The 22,246-nt window shown below is 33.8% G+C and overlaps 1 protein-coding gene and 2 long non-coding RNA genes across 17 annotated transcripts in view; 1 reads left to right on the forward strand and 2 right to left on the reverse strand.

Annotated features, from left to right (window-relative positions):
- Nucleotides 1-22,246, forward strand: part of pax7b (paired box 7b) — a 105,084-nt gene that overhangs the window by 4,053 nt on the left and 78,785 nt on the right. For 2 of the 6 annotated variants that reach the window (XM_087306020.1, XM_087306022.1), the window contains 4 exons: nucleotides 11,769-11,854; nucleotides 12,750-12,985; nucleotides 13,227-13,371; nucleotides 13,658-13,786. In XM_087306020.1, coding sequence (XP_087162146.1) covers nucleotides 11,769-11,854; nucleotides 12,750-12,985; nucleotides 13,227-13,371; nucleotides 13,658-13,786 — 596 coding nt within the window. 6 annotated transcript variants of the gene reach the window in all.
- LOC141380486 (uncharacterized) overlaps nucleotides 6,924-22,246 on the reverse strand; it is a 93,447-nt gene continuing 78,124 nt past the window's right edge. For 6 of the 10 annotated variants that reach the window (XR_015523442.1, XR_015523448.1, XR_015523449.1 and 3 more), the window contains 2 exons: nucleotides 12,857-12,956; nucleotides 6,924-7,433 (listed from right to left, as the gene is read on the reverse strand). This is a non-coding gene — a long non-coding RNA (uncharacterized LOC141380486). The remainder of the gene's footprint in view (nucleotides 7,434-12,856; nucleotides 12,957-22,246) is intronic. The other 4 variants (XR_015523443.1, XR_015523445.1, XR_015523453.1 and 1 more) reach the window with 1 other exon arrangement.
- Nucleotides 16,202-19,819, reverse strand: LOC147838191 (uncharacterized). Its single transcript, XR_015523454.1, has 4 exons — nucleotides 19,744-19,819; nucleotides 19,353-19,398; nucleotides 18,951-19,077; nucleotides 16,202-17,993 (listed from the first exon to the last, which is right to left on the reverse strand). It is a non-coding gene; the product is annotated as an uncharacterized LOC147838191 (long non-coding RNA).

Below are 22,246 nucleotides of genomic sequence, written 5' to 3' on the forward strand. Positions count from 1 at the left end.
TAATCGAAAAGTAATCGAAATCGACATTCATATAACCTATAATCAATCCAAAATTTCCAGGTCAATTTTTTCAATTACTTTCTCTACCACGTGTTGAGTCATGTGACCTCATTACTTAAAGGCTGGTTGTATACCCCTCACCTTACGTTGCACTACATTGAAGATAATTGGAAGCTGCGCCAGAGATGCACTTGTAATATGTAAGCATATCACTGTACAAAACTTGTCAGTGAACTATGAGGGCAAAAAAAAAAAAAAAATCGCTCATTAATCGTAATTGAGTTAAAATGTTCAGTTAATCGGGCGACAAGGTGGCGCAGTAGGTAGTGCTGACGCCTCACAGCAAGAAAAAGCCTCGGCTGGGTCAGTTGCCGTTTCTGTGTGGAGTTTGCATGTTCTCCCTGTGTTCGTGTGGGTTTCCTCCGGGTGCTCTGGTTTCCCCCACAAGTCCAAAGACATGCGGTACAGGTGAATTTGGTAAGCTAAAATTGTCCGTAGTGTGTGTATGTGAATGAGAGTGTGTGAGTGTTTCCCAGTGATGGGTTGCGGCTGTAAGGGTATCCGCTTTGTAAAACGTGCTGGATAAGTTGGCGGTTCATTTTCCTGTGGTGACCCCTGATCAATAAAGGGACTAAGCTGAAAAGAAAATGAATGTTCAATTAATCGAGATTTTTAGGGCAAATTGGCCAGGCCTATGTACACATCACATCTGCTGATTTCTGGTTAATTTTTTTTTATTAATTTTCAGATTATTTAGACTTTCAGATTTTAGCTCATAAAATCTTGAATGATATTTCAGAACCAGTATTTAAGGTCAGTCAAATTATACATTTCTTTTTTATATTACACTCGAGTCATGTTTGTTTTGTTTGATTGCTGTATACACATCACGTCTGCTGGTTTTTGGTGAAAATAAAAGACATTTAGATGTAACAGAGACTTGAAAGAGATTTCAGATCTTGAGACATTCTGATCCTAGTGTAATGATTTGGTTTATCATAACAATTCAGGATTATTTTTTTAGGGTTGGTAAAGGTTATATATTTTATCTAAAAACTTTCATTTATTATTATTATTATTTTTAAGTCGGTCAAGAGTGTATTTTTTTGATAGACAAATATTTTAGGTCAGTCAAGACGGTTTAATTAATTTGTTTATTTATTTTAATTTTAACAATCTTGAATGATATCTCAGAACCAGTATTTAAGATCAGTCAAATTAAATATCATATATATATATATATATATATATATATATATATATATATATATATATATATATATATATATATATATATATATATATTTCTTTTTATTATTTATAAATAATACCAGTCAAAAGTTTGGGGTCAGTACGATTTTTACATTTTTAAAAATAAGTTTATCCTGCTCGCCAAGGCTGCATTTATTTAATCAAAAATACAGTACAAATTGTAAAATTGTGACTAAAAAAACTGCAAAAGTAGTTTATCATTTAATTTAATAATTTATTCCAGTTATTTTTAGTAATGGTTTTTCAGTTTCTTTACTCCAGCCTTCAGAAATCAATCTAATATTAATAATAATAATAATTATTATTATTAATGGTTATAGTAATAAAAACAATAATGACTGGAGTAATGATTTGATTTGAAACTACATACAATAAGAAAACAGTTATTTGAAATGTAAATCAATATTAATTATTATTATTATTTTTTAAATTTAATAAATACTGCCTTGATGAATAAAAAAATAAAACTAATCCCAAACTTTTAACCACTGGTGTATATAACCAGAATATTTTATTTTTTGTAATCAAGGTTTTAAACTTTATATATTTGCTTGTTAGGGTAAAGTCTAAGTTTTAGAATTATTTTATTAACAATATTGACTGCTAATTTGTTTTTTTTAAGTCACTCAAGATTATGAATAATTTATTTGCTTAAATGTAAGAGACATTTTTAAGAAGGCTTTAACTGTCATAAATAAAAAAATGAGGCTGCCTTCAGATTTGGGGGAATTTGGGCAAATTTTCTTCTTCAATTTGATTATGATTTGAACTAACATTTGCGTTTCAGCATTTTCGCTGTAACCTCCACGCTGGTGGACAATGAATGACATCAATTTGGGATCAAATTGTGCAGAGTAATTTGATTTGATTCATTGTCGATGCCCTGTGTAATGCATGCCAACTCACTCCGACTAATTAGGGTATAAATGAGGATTAAATCAATGTCTAGCCTTTCTACACATACTGATGCATTTTAATCAGTTTCTGGCATAATGTGGCTGAATTTGAAGTCATAAATTCTAATACTGACAAAATATATCCAGATTCTTCATTAATTCAGGTCTAGCTTCAGTCAAAGATTTAGTAGTTAACCAGTCGCTAGAATATCATGCGTTTTGTTAATGCCCTAGTTTTTTCATAACTCCTCATAAGGCTTTATTAAAAGGGCAATTACACATGCAAGGGGCAGAAGTCACAGTTAAGGAGAGCCACAAGGGGCATCAAATGATTTTCTTCATGCATTGGGCTTTCAGATTGATTTAGTGAAACCAATTGGGACAGCATGTAAAATCAGGGATGTTACTTTCATCTGCTTGAAACAGACTTCTTTCTTCTCTGACATTTTCTGGGAAGGTCCAGACAAACTGATTATGGCAAAAAACAACCAGTCTATCACATGCTGATAAACCTTGAGACATGTCTTGTTAGTGGATATCACCTCGAAACTTCCACTGCCCAACAGGGCATTCAGGCCTGCATTAACTTCACTGGAGCATTTGATAGCATAACAATTGACTAAACCTGTTTGGGTCCATTATGTGATGATCAACTGTTTTGTCCTAAGTGTAATTTCACTAAAATACTCCAAAATGCAATTCCCTCACTTTGATCCTTGAATACCGTTTTGATAATTATATTTACACTGTATTTGACTGTTAAGACGGTTTCTTAACATTTTAATTTTACTATTTTACAAGCTGACCTAAAAAGGTTAGTATTCTTTTTGGGAGAATATTTTCCTGAAGAAAAAAATATAAATTAAAAATGTATAAATAAATCTGTCAAAGCACCTTTTTTTATGGATTTGTTTTTCTGGAGCTCAGACATCTACTAAAGAGGCTGCAAGTTCTCAACAGGTAAATTCTTTCTTATACATAACAACTTTCTTATAACATTTTAACTTTCAAACTGTAACTGCCTTACTATGATTTTTAGCAAGTCAGGGAAGTAATAAATTAGATTTTTTTGATTAATTATTTAGTATTAAGCATAAAAGTAAAACAAATATGTTTCACACTGTAAAAAGAGATTAGTTAATGTACTTAAAAAGTGACAAACCCATTGACTTGAGCAACAAGTTGACTTAACAGTTCCAAGTTACTCACTTTTTTAAGTTGACTTAATATATATAATTTTATACATAGTTCATTTACATAATTGTAAGGCAATGGGTTTGCTTACTTTCTAAAATATCACTTTTAAAACAATGTGATTACTACCTTTTTAAAATAATGTCAACTTATCACTCTTTACAGTGCACAGCTTTCTATCGTTATCTCTTTTTTAACACTAAAGGGCTGACATACTCTCCATTTTTACAACTTTTGACCTTCAAAACATTCTTACAAAACATGCATGTTTTACTCAAGCAAATAAAAGATTGACACACCTTAACTCTAAACTCTACTGTGTATTTCAGATGTTGATTTCCTGCAAACTCAACCACAGAGAGAAACTTACACGCATTTAATTACACCATAACAGAGGATTGAGAATTTGGTACACTTGATCTTGCTCCTCATTACATTTGTTCTCTGTTTCTGTTTTGTGTTTTCTTTATGTATTTATTCATGTTCAGTGCAAATGATCATTCATTAATAATCTTACCAACTCAACTTGCTTTTCAATTTTTTTGAAATGTAAAACCCATTGATGTTACGAGAAATTATAAGACCAGACAGATAGAGTGGTAAACTCAACATTAATAAACAGTTTAATAATAATAATAGGCAATGCAGTGGCGTAATAGGTAGTGCTGTCGCCTCACAGCAAGAAGGTCGGTGGTTCGAGCCTCGGCTGGGTCAGTTGATGTTTCTGTGTGGAGTTTGCATGTTCTCCCTGTGTTTGCGTGGGTTTCCCCCAGAGTCCAAAGACATGCGGTACAGGTAAATTGGGTAGGCTAAATTGTCTGTAGTGTATGAGTGTGAATGAGTGTGTATGGATGTTTCCCAGAGATGGGTTGCAGCTGGAAGGGCATCCGCTGAGTAAAAACATATGGTGGAAAAGTTGGCGGTTAATTCTGTTGTGGCGACGCCAGATTAATAAAGAGACTAAGCCGAAAAGAAAATAATTGAATGAATAATAATAATAATTTAAAAAATATATTATTATTATTATATTTGTTATACTATAAAACTATATGCATTATATTTTAATAATAATAAAAGCAAGGCTCATTGTGGAACCTTATGAAAATGGTTGGCTCTAAAATGGATTCTGGTATTGTTACAAGCAAAAACTACCAGTTGGAAAAGTTTTTCATTCCTTTGTGTAATGATAGCCCATTACATTTGAAAAGACATTGAAATTGAAAAGCATTTTAAATGTTTTTTTGTTGTTGTTGTTTTCTTTAATTATGTAGACTAAATATAACACAACCTAACTCTTTGTTTCTTTGTTTTATTGCTGAATGTTGTAAATGAATCAGACTTTTAAAAATGTAAAAACTGTCTTTTGACAAAAAGCAATGGAGAAGACATCGGCAAGCAAATCATGACAAAGGCTGGAGCAGGCTGACTAGTGTTTTTAATATTGAACTCCATTGGGTTATAAATGTGATTGTTTGTTTTTACTGTAATAAGTTCAGCATAAAATGTAAATATATATATATATATATATATATATATATATATATATATATATATATATATATATATATATATATATATATACTGCATGCATTATTTAATATGATTTAAAGCAACATTTTCTAGTTATTTTTAATTATATGCAAATAAATTACGAAATTACTTGGTTTTTGGCCGTCTATAAGAAAAGGCGCTGCTCTTGATTGTGGCCTTTTTTTACTTGGAAATTAGTTAAAGGGATAGTTCACCCAAAAAATGATAATTTCCAGCTTTCTTTAAAGTAACTTATTTTGTGTCCAACAGAAGAGAGAAAATCTAATGGTTTTGGAACAAGTAAAGGCTGAGCAAATTTTGGCAGAATTTTCAGTTGTAGGTGCTGCATGACAAACATTATGTAGTTTGACATTTATTGAAAGTTATTTGAAACATGCACTGTTAAAAGTTCTTCCTGCCTCTTTTTTAATAGTAATAACAATTCCTTATATTTTATATAGCACTTTTCTGGACACTCAAAGTGTTCCGGCAGCAACCCAGCTTTCCCATGTCGTCTCCTATCCAGGTACTGACCAGGTGCAGCCGTGCTTAGCTTCAGTGGTTGCAGAGAGCTAGCTGTTGGTATTTGATGTTTAGTTTACTCAAATGAACTTTTCTAGTTATCTCAACTTAAATCAGTCAAACTGACTAATGTTTTATTTGTTGAAATTTGAATTGCTACAAAATATTTAGTTGAACCCTTATTGAAGTAACAAAAAGCATTTTGTTGTTTTATCATGACATTTTTTACAGTGTGAAATTTGAAGTGTTTCTTGCCTATTAAAAATAGTCAGGTTTTGTGTGGATCAAAACCTTTCATCCCAAGTTGTCCCAAAACCAAAATATGCATTAAAAACACCTGATCTCGTGTTAGGACAGCTTGTGTGTGTATGTCAAGTGTCCCAGTCACAAAACACATTTACTCCAAGAGGGAAGCTTTTTGGGGGGTTCTCGTTAACATTCACTGGAGGAAAACATGGCTATTATCAGTTTTGTTCCTAATAAAATAAAAAGGTGCCCTTTAAAAATTTTGCACAATATTTACAACCTGTAATGCACTCTTGTCCAAATATTGAATTCATTCATTCTTTCATTTTCTTGTCGGCTTAATCCCTTTATTAATCCGGGGTCACCACAGCGGAATGAACCGCCAACTTATCCAGCAAGTTTTTATGCAGCGGATGCCCTTCCAGCCGCAACCCATATCTGGGAAGCATCCACACACACACATTCACACACACACTTATACACTACGGACAATTTAGCCTACCCAATTCACCTGTACCGCATGTCTTTAGACTGTGGGAGAAACCGGAGCACCCAGAGGAAACCCACGCGAAGGCAGGGAGAACATGCAAACTCCACACAGAAACGCCAACTGAGCTGAGGTTCGAACCAGCGACCTTCTTGCTGTGAGGCGACAGCACTACCTACTGCGTCACTGCCTCGCCCCAAATATTGAAATGTTACTCATATTTGCACCTTTTGTAAAAACAAGCATGAACAGATTTGTCACGTTTTTTTTCATGCACTGTATAATCATTGTTTTGAAATGATTTTAGTTAATCTTGCTTTTCCAAGGTTAATACGAGTTGTAAATTGCACCTTAAGGATGTTATTTGATAATTTGAAAACCAAAACAAGTCGTTAGAAGCTACTGTGAACTTTCTTATACTAGCTGGGAAATTTTTATTTCACAAACAGAGGTTTCTTTAAAAAAAATTCTATTTTTATAGGCTTCTTGTGTGAAATACAACATTTAATTAATTCACCTAGATTAATTGATTGTAAGAAATGTGCTTCTTTCTTGGATAATTATGAGATCTTTAATGCTACTTGAATTTGTATCTATTTTTTATTGTTTTTTTTTTTATTTATTAATCTTTTTGTTTTGCTAATGTGGATATTGTGTTAATCAACTGTCCTCTTTTACTGCATTCTTTATAGTATTAAATTAATTAATTAATTAATAAAATATGAATTAATTAATAATAAAAAAACAAAAAAAAACTTAAGTGCACAGAAAAAAGCTTGTGTATATAATTTATTTTGACCCACTACAAAAAATGTTGACTGTGATACACATTTACTATACATACAGTACATACATAGATACATATGCATAGTGTCTGATTTTTTTTTTTATCGACACTCAAACAAATAACAATATCTAGCATCTGTCACAAGCCACTATCAGCTCTTATCAGGTGACAAAAAATTATCCCAAGTCAGCTCAGTTTCTTCGATCTGCCAGCTTGTGACCCCTGGTTTGTTTGTAGTGAGGAGTTAATAGTCTCTGTGTATTGAGGTTTAAGGGAGAAAGAAACACCCCATGCAGCCTGACCTTCCTAGTCATGACCTCTTCACGCTCACACACGTCCCGCCATCAGACTTCACAAACATGAAAGAGCTCAGCGTAGGGAGGTGTCCTGCCGGAGACGGCACACAAGGGTTCACAGTGCAGTGGCTGGGTGCTCCTTGACAAAATCACATGCTTGGCATATGGAGGAATCCCGAGAGCCTTCATGGTGCATTTTACGTCTGAGTAAAGATAAGAGGAGAGAGAATAAGATATCTTTTTTTATTCTATCAAACTTAAAATTTCTATTATTTTATTGTGATCGTAAACTGTATGTGCAAGAGATTATCAGCACAAGTGGTATGTGTTATAATAGGCTACAGCTTTAAGGCAAACCATTGCAGGTGAATAGTGTGAAAGAATGAAATGCCTGCTGTTGTTTTTTTGTATTGCTTTTTTTTCTGTTTTGTTATGTTTATATATGCAGAATGGCTTTATTTACAGAAGTTTGCACAAATTTTCTGACTTTGTAGCATACAGATCTCAACACTTGATGAAGTCATGTGGGTTCAGATTTTTGGTTACATTTATTTTTTACATAATATAGTCAACGAAACTAATTTACTGAGGGAATTTTGAATCTCTTTTATTATAGCTATCCATTGTGCAGAAAATACTGTGAATAGTTAGTTAAACTAAAAACAAAAATCTATATATTTTTGGAAGAATTAAATGTATAATACACATTTAGCCATATATAAAGAAACATTTACTATAGTGAAACTATAGCACCAAAACTAAGTTTAAGGACAAAAAGGAGCCTCTATTGACAACAGACTAATGCATTAGAGAATTATTAGAGAGGATTTCTGTTTTTTTTTTATTATTATTATTTTATCTTTTGAAAATGAGTCAAAATCTTAAAATGTCAATCAGCCAATCAGAATTTAGATCAACTTGCCTTGTTTTTATATACGTGTGCGTGTTTTTGAATTTTCCTTGTGCTTAACAAGGGCGTATTTATTTGATCAAAATGGTAAATACAGCAATTTGGTTACAATATTAGAATTTAAAATAGTTTATTGTAATATTATTACGTCTTTACAGTCACTTTTGATCAGTTTATTGCATAATTGCTGAATATTATAGTACTATTAAGCATTTATACCTTTGTGACCTTTCGGTTTTCTCATGAGTTTCTTCTGTTGGAAACTGTATATATATTCTTTTTCTTTTCGTATTCGTCCTTTAATTAATCAGGGGTCGCCACAGCAGAATAAACCGCCAACTTATTCAGCACGTTTTATGCAGGAATGCCCTTCCAGCCACAACCATCACTGGGAAACACCCATACACTCTCATTCACACACAAACACGACAATTTAGCCTACCCTATTCACCTATATAGTCTGTAATACCTTTAACAAATTATGTTTCACATTTCTGACTATACCTGTAAAGGCTGCATTTGCAGTGATTTGGAATGCCTGTGAGAGACTGATCTACCTTACAGACATTCTTTGCTCTCAGTGATGTATGAGGACAAAATGCCATTACCAAGCCAGTGATTTAACACCCTTAAACGCTTCCAGCTGCAATGTTTTTCTGGCCGATGCTGAAAGTGTCATGTGGAACTCAACCTTAGTCTGCTGGGGTTTGTGTGATCTGTGCACCTGCTCGCTCGCTCTTTCTCTCTCTCTCTTTCTCTTGTTTTCATGCTCCCGATATACAGCATTGCAATTTCACTTTTTTTGATCTTCTTCAATATGGGAAATACTATGATACGATAATAATAATAATAATAATAATAATTTATAACTAATTTAATTCACAATAAAGTGTAAAGTTGCCACATTACACGTCATACAGATTGCAGATATCTCAGCTTGTGTGTGTTATAAAGTTAACAATTTTTGCTTTGACTGTATGTTGGATATAGAGTGAAGGGTTTACATTTTTGATTCTTCATTGCCATCTAGTGGCAAGTCCTAATTTATTTCATTAACATAACGAACACCTGTATGTCGTTTTTTTCATTTGACTAGAAATTGTCACGTTAATCTTCACACGTAGCCTACATATTTGCATACGTTTTTTTGGTTAAGGTTTATCCTTAATGTAAAAGACATGTATAATTTATTTTATAATTAAGCGCCAATATTTGAAATAAATAATCAATGTTATAAATGGGTCTAAATGGTTTCTTTTTTATTTACAGTATTACATTAGTTTTCTACTCATTAATGTAATGTTTTATAAATGCAATTTATTTCTATTTTTTAAATTTTCTATTTTATTCAAATTATTCATTTTATTTTAATTTAATTCTAGTAGATTATTATTATTATTTATTTATTTTAATAAAGTTTTGGATTCTGTTCGCATGTAGTAGTAGTAGCCTAATAGTAGTAATATTCATCACCATAATTTTTTATTTATTTATTTATTATGAATTATTACACTCTACTGTCACTCTAATGAAATCGTTTGGTCTAGATCCTATTTATTCTGGGGAAACAAGTCAAAGAAAGGTCCTAAGGAAATAATTTGCTTTTAGTTTTATTGTTGTTTTATGACGTTTAATGGACACACGAGCAACAAAATTGAGGGTAAAAAAAATTTGTAGTCTAGGTTTGCATTGTATTGTTATTTTTTAATAATCAATTATTTACTAAAAATCAGTTTTCAATATTGTTGAACGAATTTTAAAATATTGCATTTGCGCATTTCTTTATATTTGTTAAAAAAAACATGTTGGTGGGAGCAATGTGAAAATTGAAATGATGATTGTGTCCAACTCTCCCAGAGTAGCTAAATTTAAATGCATTTTCTTAGCCTTTATAGTCTGATTTGGTGAAGTCTGCTCGAGTTGCCCCAAAAACTCGTGCCACCAGCAGTTGTGCCTTGCTTCACCCCGACGTCTGTTTGAGACCACAAAGGCATTCGAGCTACTGGTCCCTTGGGAAGTGACATGCTTAGTCATGTGGAAGTATATATTAACCAGCAATGCACACAAATTAACGATGCCATTGTTAACAACAAAGCCTAGCTTTCAAGTCATTACTGCCTGTCTGGTCTTAAGTTGGATTCCAGTGTTTGATGTTCGCTGCCAATCATAGTTTTGGCAATAGTTAATCATCTCCATAATTTATACATAAATGCAGTAGATTGGGATTTAGACAGTCAATCTATGCTGACTGACGATGAATTTGTTATGCATCACCTGAATTGTTTCAGTTTACATTTCATATTTTAGATATATTTTATACTTTAATATTTGGATGTAAATGCAATGCTTATAACGCTTTCATATATATATATATATATATATATATATATTAATGAAAAAAATTTAGGGGTGTCTCCTGTTCATCAGCCGAACATTTTTTTGAAATCGCTTTTTTTGCTTTATAATGTTGTTAATTTTGGCATTTAAATAATGTCCAGTAATCATTTAATTGAGGTTTTTGGTTATTCGCTACACCAATTCTGTAAACATGCCATATTTATTCGTTTTGTAAAACTAACGAACTTGCTTTGGTTTTTCTATTAGACATTTGGTTAAATGTTTAAGAAATTGTTAAAGTAGATCATTGCGCTACTTAAGCAATTCCCGGTTTAAAAAGTCCTACTGGGAACATTGAGCTTATCTGTATTTTAAAACTCTATGCGGTTGTATAACATAAGAATTAATTAGCACAAACACAAAATGTGTTTTAATCGACCGACTGGTGCAAGAACCTCTGCGCCTTCTTTTGTTCCTCAAACATCTATTTGAGTTTCACAATTGTGTTTAATGGAATACAAGGCCAATGCTGTAGTTGTACACTAAGAGGCTATGAACAAAACACATGTATCTATAGATTCTTATATGACAAAATAGAATTAAATGATATAATTATATAAAGAAGTGCAGTTTGATAGCGTGTATTACTTTTAGGCCTTGCTATCTAAATAGAAATCGATCAATCAAACGTTGGCATTGTTTTGTGCTCAAAGGTCTGATGGAGTGAATAAAAAGCAAGGCACTCCGCGTGTGCGTGCGTGTTGGTCTTACCCTCTGCTTTTTGTGATTGGTCGAAAAAAAACTTGCTCGTTCCCCTCCATGCCCACATGAATAAAAGAAGACTGCGAGAGCCTATCGGTGCGCACGACACCCCTCCTACACCGCGCGCTAAAGTTATCCACTTCAACTACTCCCAACCCCTAAGCAGACTTTGTCAACCAAAACTATCAGACCTTTTAAGAAAACACTGCAAAGAATTAAGTAACCTTTGTTCACTCGAGAGCGTTTGGAGTACCCCCTCCCTGGCGCGCGCTGCATCTTGTTCTTGCGGTAGTTATTTTGCTCATGACCCCCTCCGCACGAAACGACAGTTTATCTGTGTTTGATTTTTTGGAGGTTTCACATCCCCGCAATAGTCTGGCTGGATAACATTTTTAAATTTTTTCTGTTTTTGGTGAAGATTGGACTTCTGTTCATTTTTAGTCATTAAGGAAACATTCATCAACAAGTCTGGACTTGCTTTCTCAGTTTAAACATCAGCCTCATTGTGCCTCGTCATTTATTCAAGTAGAATGTCATCCTTACCGGGAACAGTACCGCGAATGATGCGACCGGCTCCAGGACAGAACTATCCCCGCACCGGATTCCCCTTGGAAGGTTGGTTGGACGGGTGTAGGGTGATTTTTATTTTTTTTTGTTATAAGTCATTTATTGTTGTAAATTATGGCAGCTCTAAAAAACATTTTAACACTACACGATTTTAACAGGCCTGTTTTAAGAAAAGTTGATTTAAGCAGAAGTCCAAAATTGAGTTTTCGCGTCGGAAAGCTTGAAATATATAGGCCTACTTGTGTCGATTTTTTGTGGCTTTATTGCATTTTATGTTTTGTTCAGAAAGCTTGCGCATATTCCTTGCATGCGAAAAAAAAACTTTTTACAAGGCCATTAGGTTAGTATTTAAGTGGGTCAAATAAAACGTCCAAACACTAAGCCTGCCTGTCAGTGTAGGATTTGTTGAAATGATCTAGTGGTGAAGTGAATCCAGAATGCACAAAGGATAATAGCATACTAATATTTATACAACAGCACTGCGGATAATGAAGTAGGACGCATCCAGGCCGAGAGGTCCACTGAAGAAATTATTTTCATTTCTATTTAACAGAATTCTCTGGTTAATTTAGTTCATTTATTGACAGGAAGAATAATTATTTTATCTCACTTCGCATGAGAATGTTGAACGACAAAAGCTTAAAGTTTGATGTAAATCATACTTTTTTTTTGTTTTAAACTATATTATTTTGTTTTAAATAAAAATATCCCATTATTATTTTATTGCATTTTGTAACAAAGCAGGTTTATGATTCCATTTAATTGTATTTAATTGTTTTCCTATTTGTCATACCAATTAAATACGATATATTTTAAAATATTTTTTATTAATCCTACATTTAAATAGTAGGCCTAATTGTTATTTATGAGTGTAAAATTTAAGTCTGAAATTTAATGCAAGCATTGGTCAAAGTTAGATTTAATTCCCATTTTTCTACTGCAGTTTCAACTCCTTTGGGCCAAGGTCGAGTGAATCAGCTTGGCGGTGTATTCATCAATGGCAGGCCTTTGCCAAATCATATCCGCCACAAAATTGTTGAAATGGCTCACCACGGCATCCGTCCCTGCGTGATCTCAAGACAGCTTCGCGTTTCCCATGGCTGCGTGTCCAAAATCCTCTGCCGGTATCAAGAAACTGGCTCAATCCGTCCTGGAGCAATAGGAGGAAGTAAACCTAGAGTAAGTGTTTTGTTGTTGTTGTTGTTAATTTTACTAGCTTATTACATTCTGTAATTTGTAGTCTTTTATAATAGTTTTAATGGGAAGTTCATTCTACTATTTGAAGGAAATTAAACTATTAACACAAGTACATAAATATAAAATTGGTGCTAACTTTTGTTTTTTCTGTCTTCTCCCCCCCTCGCCCATATTTGTTTTCTGTTTCCCTATATCTTCGTATTTTTTAAATCAAACACAAAAGCAGGTGGCAACACCTGACGTGGAAAAACGAATTGAGGAATACAAGCGCGAAAATCCCGGCATGTTTAGTTGGGAGATCCGAGACAAACTGTTGAAGGACGGGGTGTGTGACAGAAGTACAGTTCCCTCAGGTGAGGCCTCATCTGGTAAGCAGCCCCTTTTTTATCATGTCCACATCACATGTCAGATCTGGAGTTAAATTTCGGTCACGATCATTTTGTACACAATTAAGGAAACTTGATTGAAAATAAAATGACCTTAATAAATATTATTTTTATTATTTACTAATAATTATATAAAAAACCTATTTGGGCTATATTAATTACAAACATACATAGGTGATGTATTTATTTTGCATGTATCTGTTATGTTTTTGAATATTAGCTATTATTTTATTTTGTTCATTGTATTTCCTTTTTATTATCCCATCAGTAAGTTCTATCAGCCGGGTTCTTCGTGCGCGTTTCGGCAAAAAAGACGACGAGGATGATTGTGACAAAAAAGATGACACTGGAGAGAAAAAAACGAAACACAGTATTGACGGCATTCTGGGAGACAAAGGTAGGCTAAATTATTTTTACAATTTATTCTGATTGGATGGGGTGAAAAGTCAAATAGCTACTTGAGTAAATAATTATTGCGCACCACTTTATGTAGTATCTGTTAAGTCTTTAAATTGGCACCATAAATTGGTGTGTGCTTTTTGTGTCTGTGCTCAGCATCTATCGCATGCGATTTCTCTGCTTGTTCAACTGTCATTTAGGCATTTGATTTAGTGTGTATTTATATTGGCTCTGACGGATGGTATTTAGGCTTTGATCTATTTGTACAACAGATTCATTTGACGCTGAGTAAACGGTCCCTTGAAAACGGTAACTGACAGATGACCGATGTGGCAATCAATATCAATTACAGACCATAAGTTCAAGATTGCCCGATGGTTCTCGCGATAATTTGGCACGCTTATTCGCACGTTAACAGACCATTCCATCTGGCAAGGAGTAACAGTATATGTATTTATTTAGGTCATTTCGATTTTTTTTCGATTTTATCTATGTTTACAGCCTACATAAATTTACCTTATTTGTGTCCAGAATGTGTAAGGCCTATATTTCGAAAGATAATTGTACACCAAAAGACAACTATCGAATAGTTTGTGTAGTTTAAGCAATAGTCTACTACAAAACGTTTTATGACAGTCTTTTTCCACTTGAAGATGAACTTCAAATCTCGGCTTCAGTGAAGCTCTTTTGGAGCGAGGAATCTGCTACAAAGCAAAGCGTAAAAGCAAGGCTTCGAAAGAAGGAATGAACGCTTCTTTTCACATTCAAAAGTCCGAAAAAGGGGGAAAAAACTTTTAACAAAAGGCCAAGAGGGGAACTATAGAGAGATGAATTATTCAATACACCCTGCTGGTAGATAGTTTTGTAATATTATGGAATCGTCTGTTGGAATAGAATGAGATTTGGAGGGTGCAAAATGTTTTATTCTTGTTTGGAAATGCCCACTGCTCTTTTTGCAATCACTATTGTGTTTCCTAGCTGACGTTTAGAGAGGTGCTTTAGAGGAAGGGAGTGATCGGTTCGTCTTTACGCTTATGCTATTTTTAAAGGTTATTTGTAGGAATTTTGTAGGTTTATATTTGCATTGGATATAGGATCAATGTTTTATACGGGCGCATGCATGGAACAACAAATAGAATATTTTCAGTTTTGAAATGTGACGAAGAGCTTTTCTTTATTCGAAGGGTGCGTACATTTAGGACTATTTTGAACCGTTTCAACACATTTCTATGATCTTAAAAAATGTATTGCCTAAATGTTTGTGTATTTGTGTGCATGCGCGCGCAAACGCAAAGCCCTAATGCAGCCACAGTGAAGAGCAACAGTCACAGCTATTGTATTACGGATATGCAAGTGACTGTCCGTCATTAGGAATTTATTTTATTGCCCATACACTGAGAATTAAGAATGTGAATATTTTTAAAAGGATAAATGCATGCATCTCTAACAGATTTTGTGAATAATTTAAGTCAACACCAGCAGTGTTTATTTACATTTCCAAATTAATTTGATTCAATATTTGTTTTATATTTTGTGAAACGTATTTCTCATTTTAGCTTTACGAAGTCATGCAAACGAGATGGGACTAAAATGCAATCTTTTTCAAGACTTAAAAGGGTTTTTCTCGGGGGTTGTTTCACTTGATCATCCAACTGGCATTTAATAATGTTAAGACTTATTAGAGTTCGTAATGAAAACGTGTCTTTTGAACAAGCCGCTGTGTTGGAGATGGGTGTAATAGCTCACAGGCATAGTAAGAAACTTATTTATCCCCAATCAGCTCTCACTCTCTGAGTTCCCAGCACAACGTTATTTTGAAAGGTTTTAAACCAGATTAAATTGAGCCTTTTCTTTCTCTTCGCTTTCATCTTCTCTGGCTAGCCTTCGGCACAACTTCGTGAGATTTTACAATTTCCCCACAGTTGTTCGTATATTATTTGATAATATTGTTTTATTGTATTTTCGTGGTCTATTTCAGTTGATTTGACGCACAAACACAGGGCAAATGAAGGAGACCCCACCCAGCCGGCATTTCAACGGTGATTCAACGTTGAATCAACGTCAGGTCTATGGTTGGATCAACGTTGAATTACCTTTCGATTTTGCAAATTGGATCAACGTTTATATAGTGACGTTGTTTCACCGTCGGACCACCACCGGTGATTCACCGTTGAAATCACAACGTTGTTTCACTCTTACCTTTTTCATGGGTGAATTATGGTCGTTTTGTAGACGTTGAATGAAGGTTGAATTACCTTTCGGTTTTGCAAATTGGATCAACGTTGATACCGTGACGTTGTTTCACCGTCATACATTTCAACGTAAGTTAAATAGGAATTACATACAACGCAAAGTCCATAAATATAGCAAACAAATTTTTACTAATTAAAAATACACGACACAAATACACAACTTAGCCTGTGTATCAATTTATTTAATACACACCTCATTATTTCAATTATTCTAAATATACAGCAACATTTACAGCATACATCATTAAAACCATGCAGGTTACTATACATGCTCAAATACAGAAAAAGGCATACAATTAAATAGTCACTTTTTAATTAGGTTTCATGAATTAAAGTTAGTTAATGTTTACTAACATGAACAAAGAACAAATACTTGTACAGCATTTATTAATCATTTAATTAATTGAAATATGTCCCGATGCTATTAAAATCAAAATGTATGCTTGTTAACATTAATGCACTGAGCTGACATGAACTGTACTTTCTTTATTTGAAAGATGCTTCATTGTTCTTTGTTCATGTTAGTAAATACATTAACACTTACTAATACAACCTTATTGTAAAGTGTTACCGTCTTCAGAAAGACAGATACTAACTAAATTAAACTAAGTAACTAAACTATGCTTCAACCATCACAGTCTCCAAAATACAATTCCGTTTACAAAGTTTACAAAATACCCATTTTTAAAGTGGCTGCAATAAAAAAATTAAATAAAAAAACATCACTCACAAATAAGAATCACAAGTAAAATACATTACATCTGTTTGAGGTTTTATAGGTTGGGAGAAAAACTTGAGGTAAAAGATGGCCCTGGGACAAAAAAATCAAGCGTAAAACACTTAAACATCTATATCAGTCTAGCAGTTAAATACATATTTATTTCTCAAACACCAGGTGAGTTTCCTACAAAATCAATAATGAGGTTTGCTATTCCAATTCATTGTGAATGAATGGCTTCACTTTCACAATAGTGAAAACTCATGCTATAATCTAAACCTGACATTACTCCTTCACTTTGCAGGTCTGCATGCTAAATATTTAGTAGTTTTTTTTTTTTTTTGCATAAAGTACATCTATTGTGTTTAGCATTACTGCAGCAAAACTGAGCACCTGTGACAGTGGAACATGTAGACAAATATTTCAGTAAATCATCAAGAAAATGTGTAGAATATATAGTTTGATTCTCTCTCACAAACACAACAGTAAAAGCAATTTGTTATTCTATTATTATTAGTATCATAAAAATTGCATGTTCACATGGGTCTTATAATAATGGCTCACATTTGTGAATGTAGGACCACTATTTCACTATTACATGTCACATTAACTGTTCATATAGGTTCTGTTATTAAGTACTTGTGTCATCCCAGAGACCTGTTAATCTTCAGAACACAAACTAAAATATTTTAGATTAAATGCTCCTCATCCTCTACAGACAGCAATAGTCCCAAGATGGTCATTGTCAAGATAAGGCACAAAACACATTGTCAAAACGTTCCATGGGACTTCAGTGATTTCAACTGTGAACATACCAAGCTCCAACAACACTTTAGTGAGGCAAAACAAAACAGTAAATACAAATGTGTTTGCGTATATCTCTCCCGCATCAGATCAGCATGTGTGTTTACTACGAGCAGTATGCACACACTATGACCTGTTGTGGCAAAGGCAAACAAGTTATTTTTACAGTACTTACTGTGATTTAACCTTTATGACAAATGTACTGGACCTGTTACACATATCTTTTATGAACACAAATTTCACTGTAACGGGTGCTGTTGTTTTGCTCCAGTTATACCTTTAGAGAACACCGTACTAGTCAGACATCCATACAAAAGCAGAGAGTTTGGTCTTGTGTAGCAGAACTGCAATAGATGTCTGTCTGTCTAGGCTGACACTGGTTTAGGCCATCAGTATGTCCTTGATGACCTCAAATGGAGCTTCCAGAAAACCTGCAATAAATGAAATACGAGGTTACAACTAAGTTGGTGTCTGCTATTATACAAAGTGAAATTCAAATATTTATTTTTTATTGAATCCAAATTTGTCCTATAATATCGTCCCACTCAATAATTTTGACTCATCCATCTGAATATTCCTAACTAAGAGAAGTGAAGAATAAGGTGTGATATCGTCAGGAAGCCCTTCGCCACCACCGGTGCCAGCATTTCCAGAATTCAAATTTCAGATTCTCAAAAAAATTACTTTTTTTTTTTAACAAAGGCTGCAGTAAAGAATCATGAAACATTCAACACATCTAATAATTACAAGTTGTTGTAAACCATTACATGTACTGTAAAAGCTGTTTGAAGCTTTTTAGACATATGGTTGAGAAAAACTCTAGAAGGAGTAGCACTTCTGCAAAAGTCTGCATGTAGGTCAGAGAATTAAAGGGATAGTTCAAAATGTTTATTCTGTCGTCATTTACTGACCACGTTGAACACAAAAGAAGATATTTTGAAGAAAGCTGCAAATCTATAACCATTGACTTCTATAGTATTTTTTTCTACTATGGAGGTCAATGTTTACAGGTTTTTAGTTTTTTTTTCAGAATAGCCTCTTTTTTTGTTCAACAAAATAAACTCATAATGGTTTTAAACCATTTGGGGAGTAAAATGTGAGTAAATTTTCATTCTTGGTTGAACTATCCCTTTCAGTTGGAAAACACCAGAATTCTTAAGTACACCCCTTTCGCAAGACAGATGATGCATTTCATTTCTCATCTTAATCCTCAAGTTTTTAATATTTAGATTTATTTAAATAGTATGTTTATTTACTTGTTTTAAGGACATTTAATAAAAACAACTTCTCAATGACATCACATGTACTGGACCTGCTACACATGTATCACTATTTTTATTAATACAAATTTCACTGTAACAGGTGCTGTTGTTTTGCTCCAGTAATACCTTTAGAGAACACAGTAGTAGTCAGACATCCATACAAAAGCCTTGGCGTGGAGTAGCAGAACTGCAGTCTGTCCAGGCTGATACAGGTTTAGGCCATCTGCGTGTTCTTGATGCCCCTCAACTGGACCTTCCAGAAAACCCAGAAAATTAAAACCCATTACACCTCTTATCTGCCACTATACAAAGTGTAATTTAAGCATTAATTTCTAACTAAATACATATTTGTTCCCCAATACTGTCACATAGTATAACATCACAACATGATTTCACAATAATAATATCAATATAATATCACAACATAGCCTAACAATCAATAAACAAACAGATTAGAAAGAGAATATCACCAACCAAAGCATCAAGAAGATTTAACAGATAGCTTAGTTAAAGCTAAAGTAAACTTACATGGATAAAGCCTTTTCCATTCAATGCTGTGCAAGTTAGTGCGTCTCTAGAGTAAAAGCAAAAACAACAACAACAGTGAAACGACAGCAGTTCACTTTGTAATAATAACACTAATGATACAGCGTATAAAAAGGATATTGTTTTATAACGTTGCTAAGTAACTTTAAACTGCGTTTGGAGTTTATCGCTTTGAATTTGCCATAAAAACGCTCATTTAGACTAACGTTAAACATGTGACATTACCTCGAGCGCAAACGACTAAAAACCAAACTGGAAAGTTTTAAATGCTTCAAAATTCGAAACACTACACCAAGTCACATTTAAGATACACTGTGTGTAAAACAAAATCGGGGGGTAAATAAAACATTAAAGCATCTAAAAACACGCTTACCTCTGAATTCTGCTGCACTGCAGGTCAGGTGTTCGTAATTAAGTGAAGTGAAGCGCTGCGCGTGGCCGCGTGCGCCTAGTCCTCCGATACCATGGTAACCAAACATGTTGAATATTGGGTGAAGCCATGACGTTAATTCAACATACAGATCATGATAAAAAAAATGTCAACGTTGATTTGTACAAGAATTTCTGTAACTTTTTTCAACCATTTATCATTCAACATTGTTTCAACATTAAAGCAACTACTGACGTATTTTCAACCACATTTCAACGTTGAAGCCTTGTCATATGCAGGCTGTTTTTCAACCGTTCAACATTAAACGTTCTATCAACATTATTTCAACGCTCAAAACACATCTGACCTTATTTCAACCATATTTCAACGTTGAAGGTCGGTCGTGTGCCGGCTGGGCAAGCACACGATTTGTGGACAAATTGAGCAGTTTTATATATTTTTATGGGTGTGAAATTATTGAACAAAGGGAATTGACTTCTAGCTTTAAAGCCAATATGCAACTATTTGTCATAATCATGCCTGTTTAAAACACAAGTTTGGCAATTTCGTGACATCTGTAAGCTAACGCATACCTGTCATTTACTATTTAATAGCACTTACCTTCTTTGTCGTGCATCTCTTTTTATTATAATACTCTCGTTGCCCACCTTAATAGGGTGTTTATTAGCATGGATGTCTCGTGCACCACCACATGCGTTTTTTACTAGACCAATAAAACATTATCTGACCCAGAGAAAACAATATCAGCCAACTAACGCAGATTGACTGATTTCCTCATTTGACACCAATTGGTGTACAAGAACTAAACAAGAGCAACGCAAATATCGTTTAAACAAAAAGGTAGATTAAATGAATTTCTTACCTTATAGTGGCAGATTAGTGGCCAAATTATTAAATAGACTCTCAGCAAAACCCCATGAGTGGCATACTTAGGCTATATTAAACCAACTTGTTTAGTTACCAATCGTTTGAGAACATAAATAAATAGATAATAAAAAAATAATTGAACGAAGTGAAGTACAATTTTGCAATGTGCCTTTGGCGGTATCAGTTTCGAGAATGCTTCAAAAGATCAATTACATCTAGAGAATGAAAAATGTTGGCACGCGGGTAGTTCCCAGATATTTGTAGAAAAACGAAAGTTATACTGTATATTTGAGACTTTGAAATAAGCCTCGTTTGAAGAAAAGAGACCATAGGATGAGTCGGGAGACCACTTCAAACAAATCCATCTGGAATGGAGAGAGAGAGAGGGAGACAGAGAGAGTGAAAGAGAGATTTAGTGAAAGTATGGGGAAGTTATTTAGCTATTAATATTTTTTCCTCGGGCATCGAGAGTCACTCCATCTGCACTTTCTCGCAGCTATTTGGCTGGGCTGAAATTGAGGGAGACCCAAATGTTGGGAAGAGATAACACAATCATCACAGCCGCGGTCCTGCGCTCTGCATCAGTGTATTAAACTCGGATTAACCTCCCCTTTCCTCTACACTGCTACCCAATACATTTCATTGCAATTTTGGGAGAGTAACTGTTTTTACAACAACACAATACTGTTTATTATTAATATTATTAGTAGACAATAATAATAATAATAATAATAATAATAATAATAATAATTATTATTATTATTATCTACATTGTTTTAAAACATTATTTGTTTCAAATATGTTTCAAATGTTTCAAATAAATCTGCATCATACAATCACTGAATATTGCAATTTAATTGTTTTTCCCATTAATCAAAGTTGTAATGTGACCTAGTCCTAGCGGATTCTACTTGGGTTTGTAACTAATTATAGCCATAACGTAAAATATTCGTTGTCAGTAGCAAGCTGCAATTAAATAGAGCAATCCTGACGTTTGTATAACCAGTCTCTTTGCAAGGTCATCGTCTAATGACGAGACTATACTGTGAAATATGCTAATCCAAAGATCATGACACCCGGGCGCCTGTTTAGTGTCAATGGTGTTTCGTCGTGAAACATTTGCAGTGTAACTGAATTACATGCTAGTTATCTTCAGTCCTGCACTTTGCTGAGGGAAATTATTTCCCAAACGTTCACCCAGGATGAAGTTCATACAAAAACTAGGGCTGCATCAAATCCAGGTCCTTAATTCGTGGAACGAATCGAATGTCGAAAAAATATGTCGTATCCAGTAGTGTCTCTCTGTTTCCTCACGTCTTTTGACAGCTTTTTTTCTATCATTTTCCACCGCTCTCTGTAAAATTGTTTGAAGTTTTACAGGTTATTCCAACTATCGTTTAAAAAATGTTGTTTTTTTGGATTGTTTAATAAATATGTCTAACTAATTTTCTATCGAATTCGACAAAAATATTAGAAGAAGAATGGCTTGTCAGTCTTAAATGACATTTGACGTTAATCATTTTGAAAACGTGGAAAGATTACGCAAGTCTCCTTGAACAGAATATTAATATGCAATTATTTTCAACAGCTTTGCTGACCTGTTAACCTGGGGCGGATC

The sequence above is a fragment of the Danio rerio genome, chromosome 23, assembly GCF_052040795.2.
Source record: "Danio rerio strain M-AB ecotype USA chromosome 23, GRCz13ab, whole genome shotgun sequence".
NCBI lineage: Eukaryota > Metazoa > Chordata > Actinopteri > Cypriniformes > Danionidae > Danio > Danio rerio.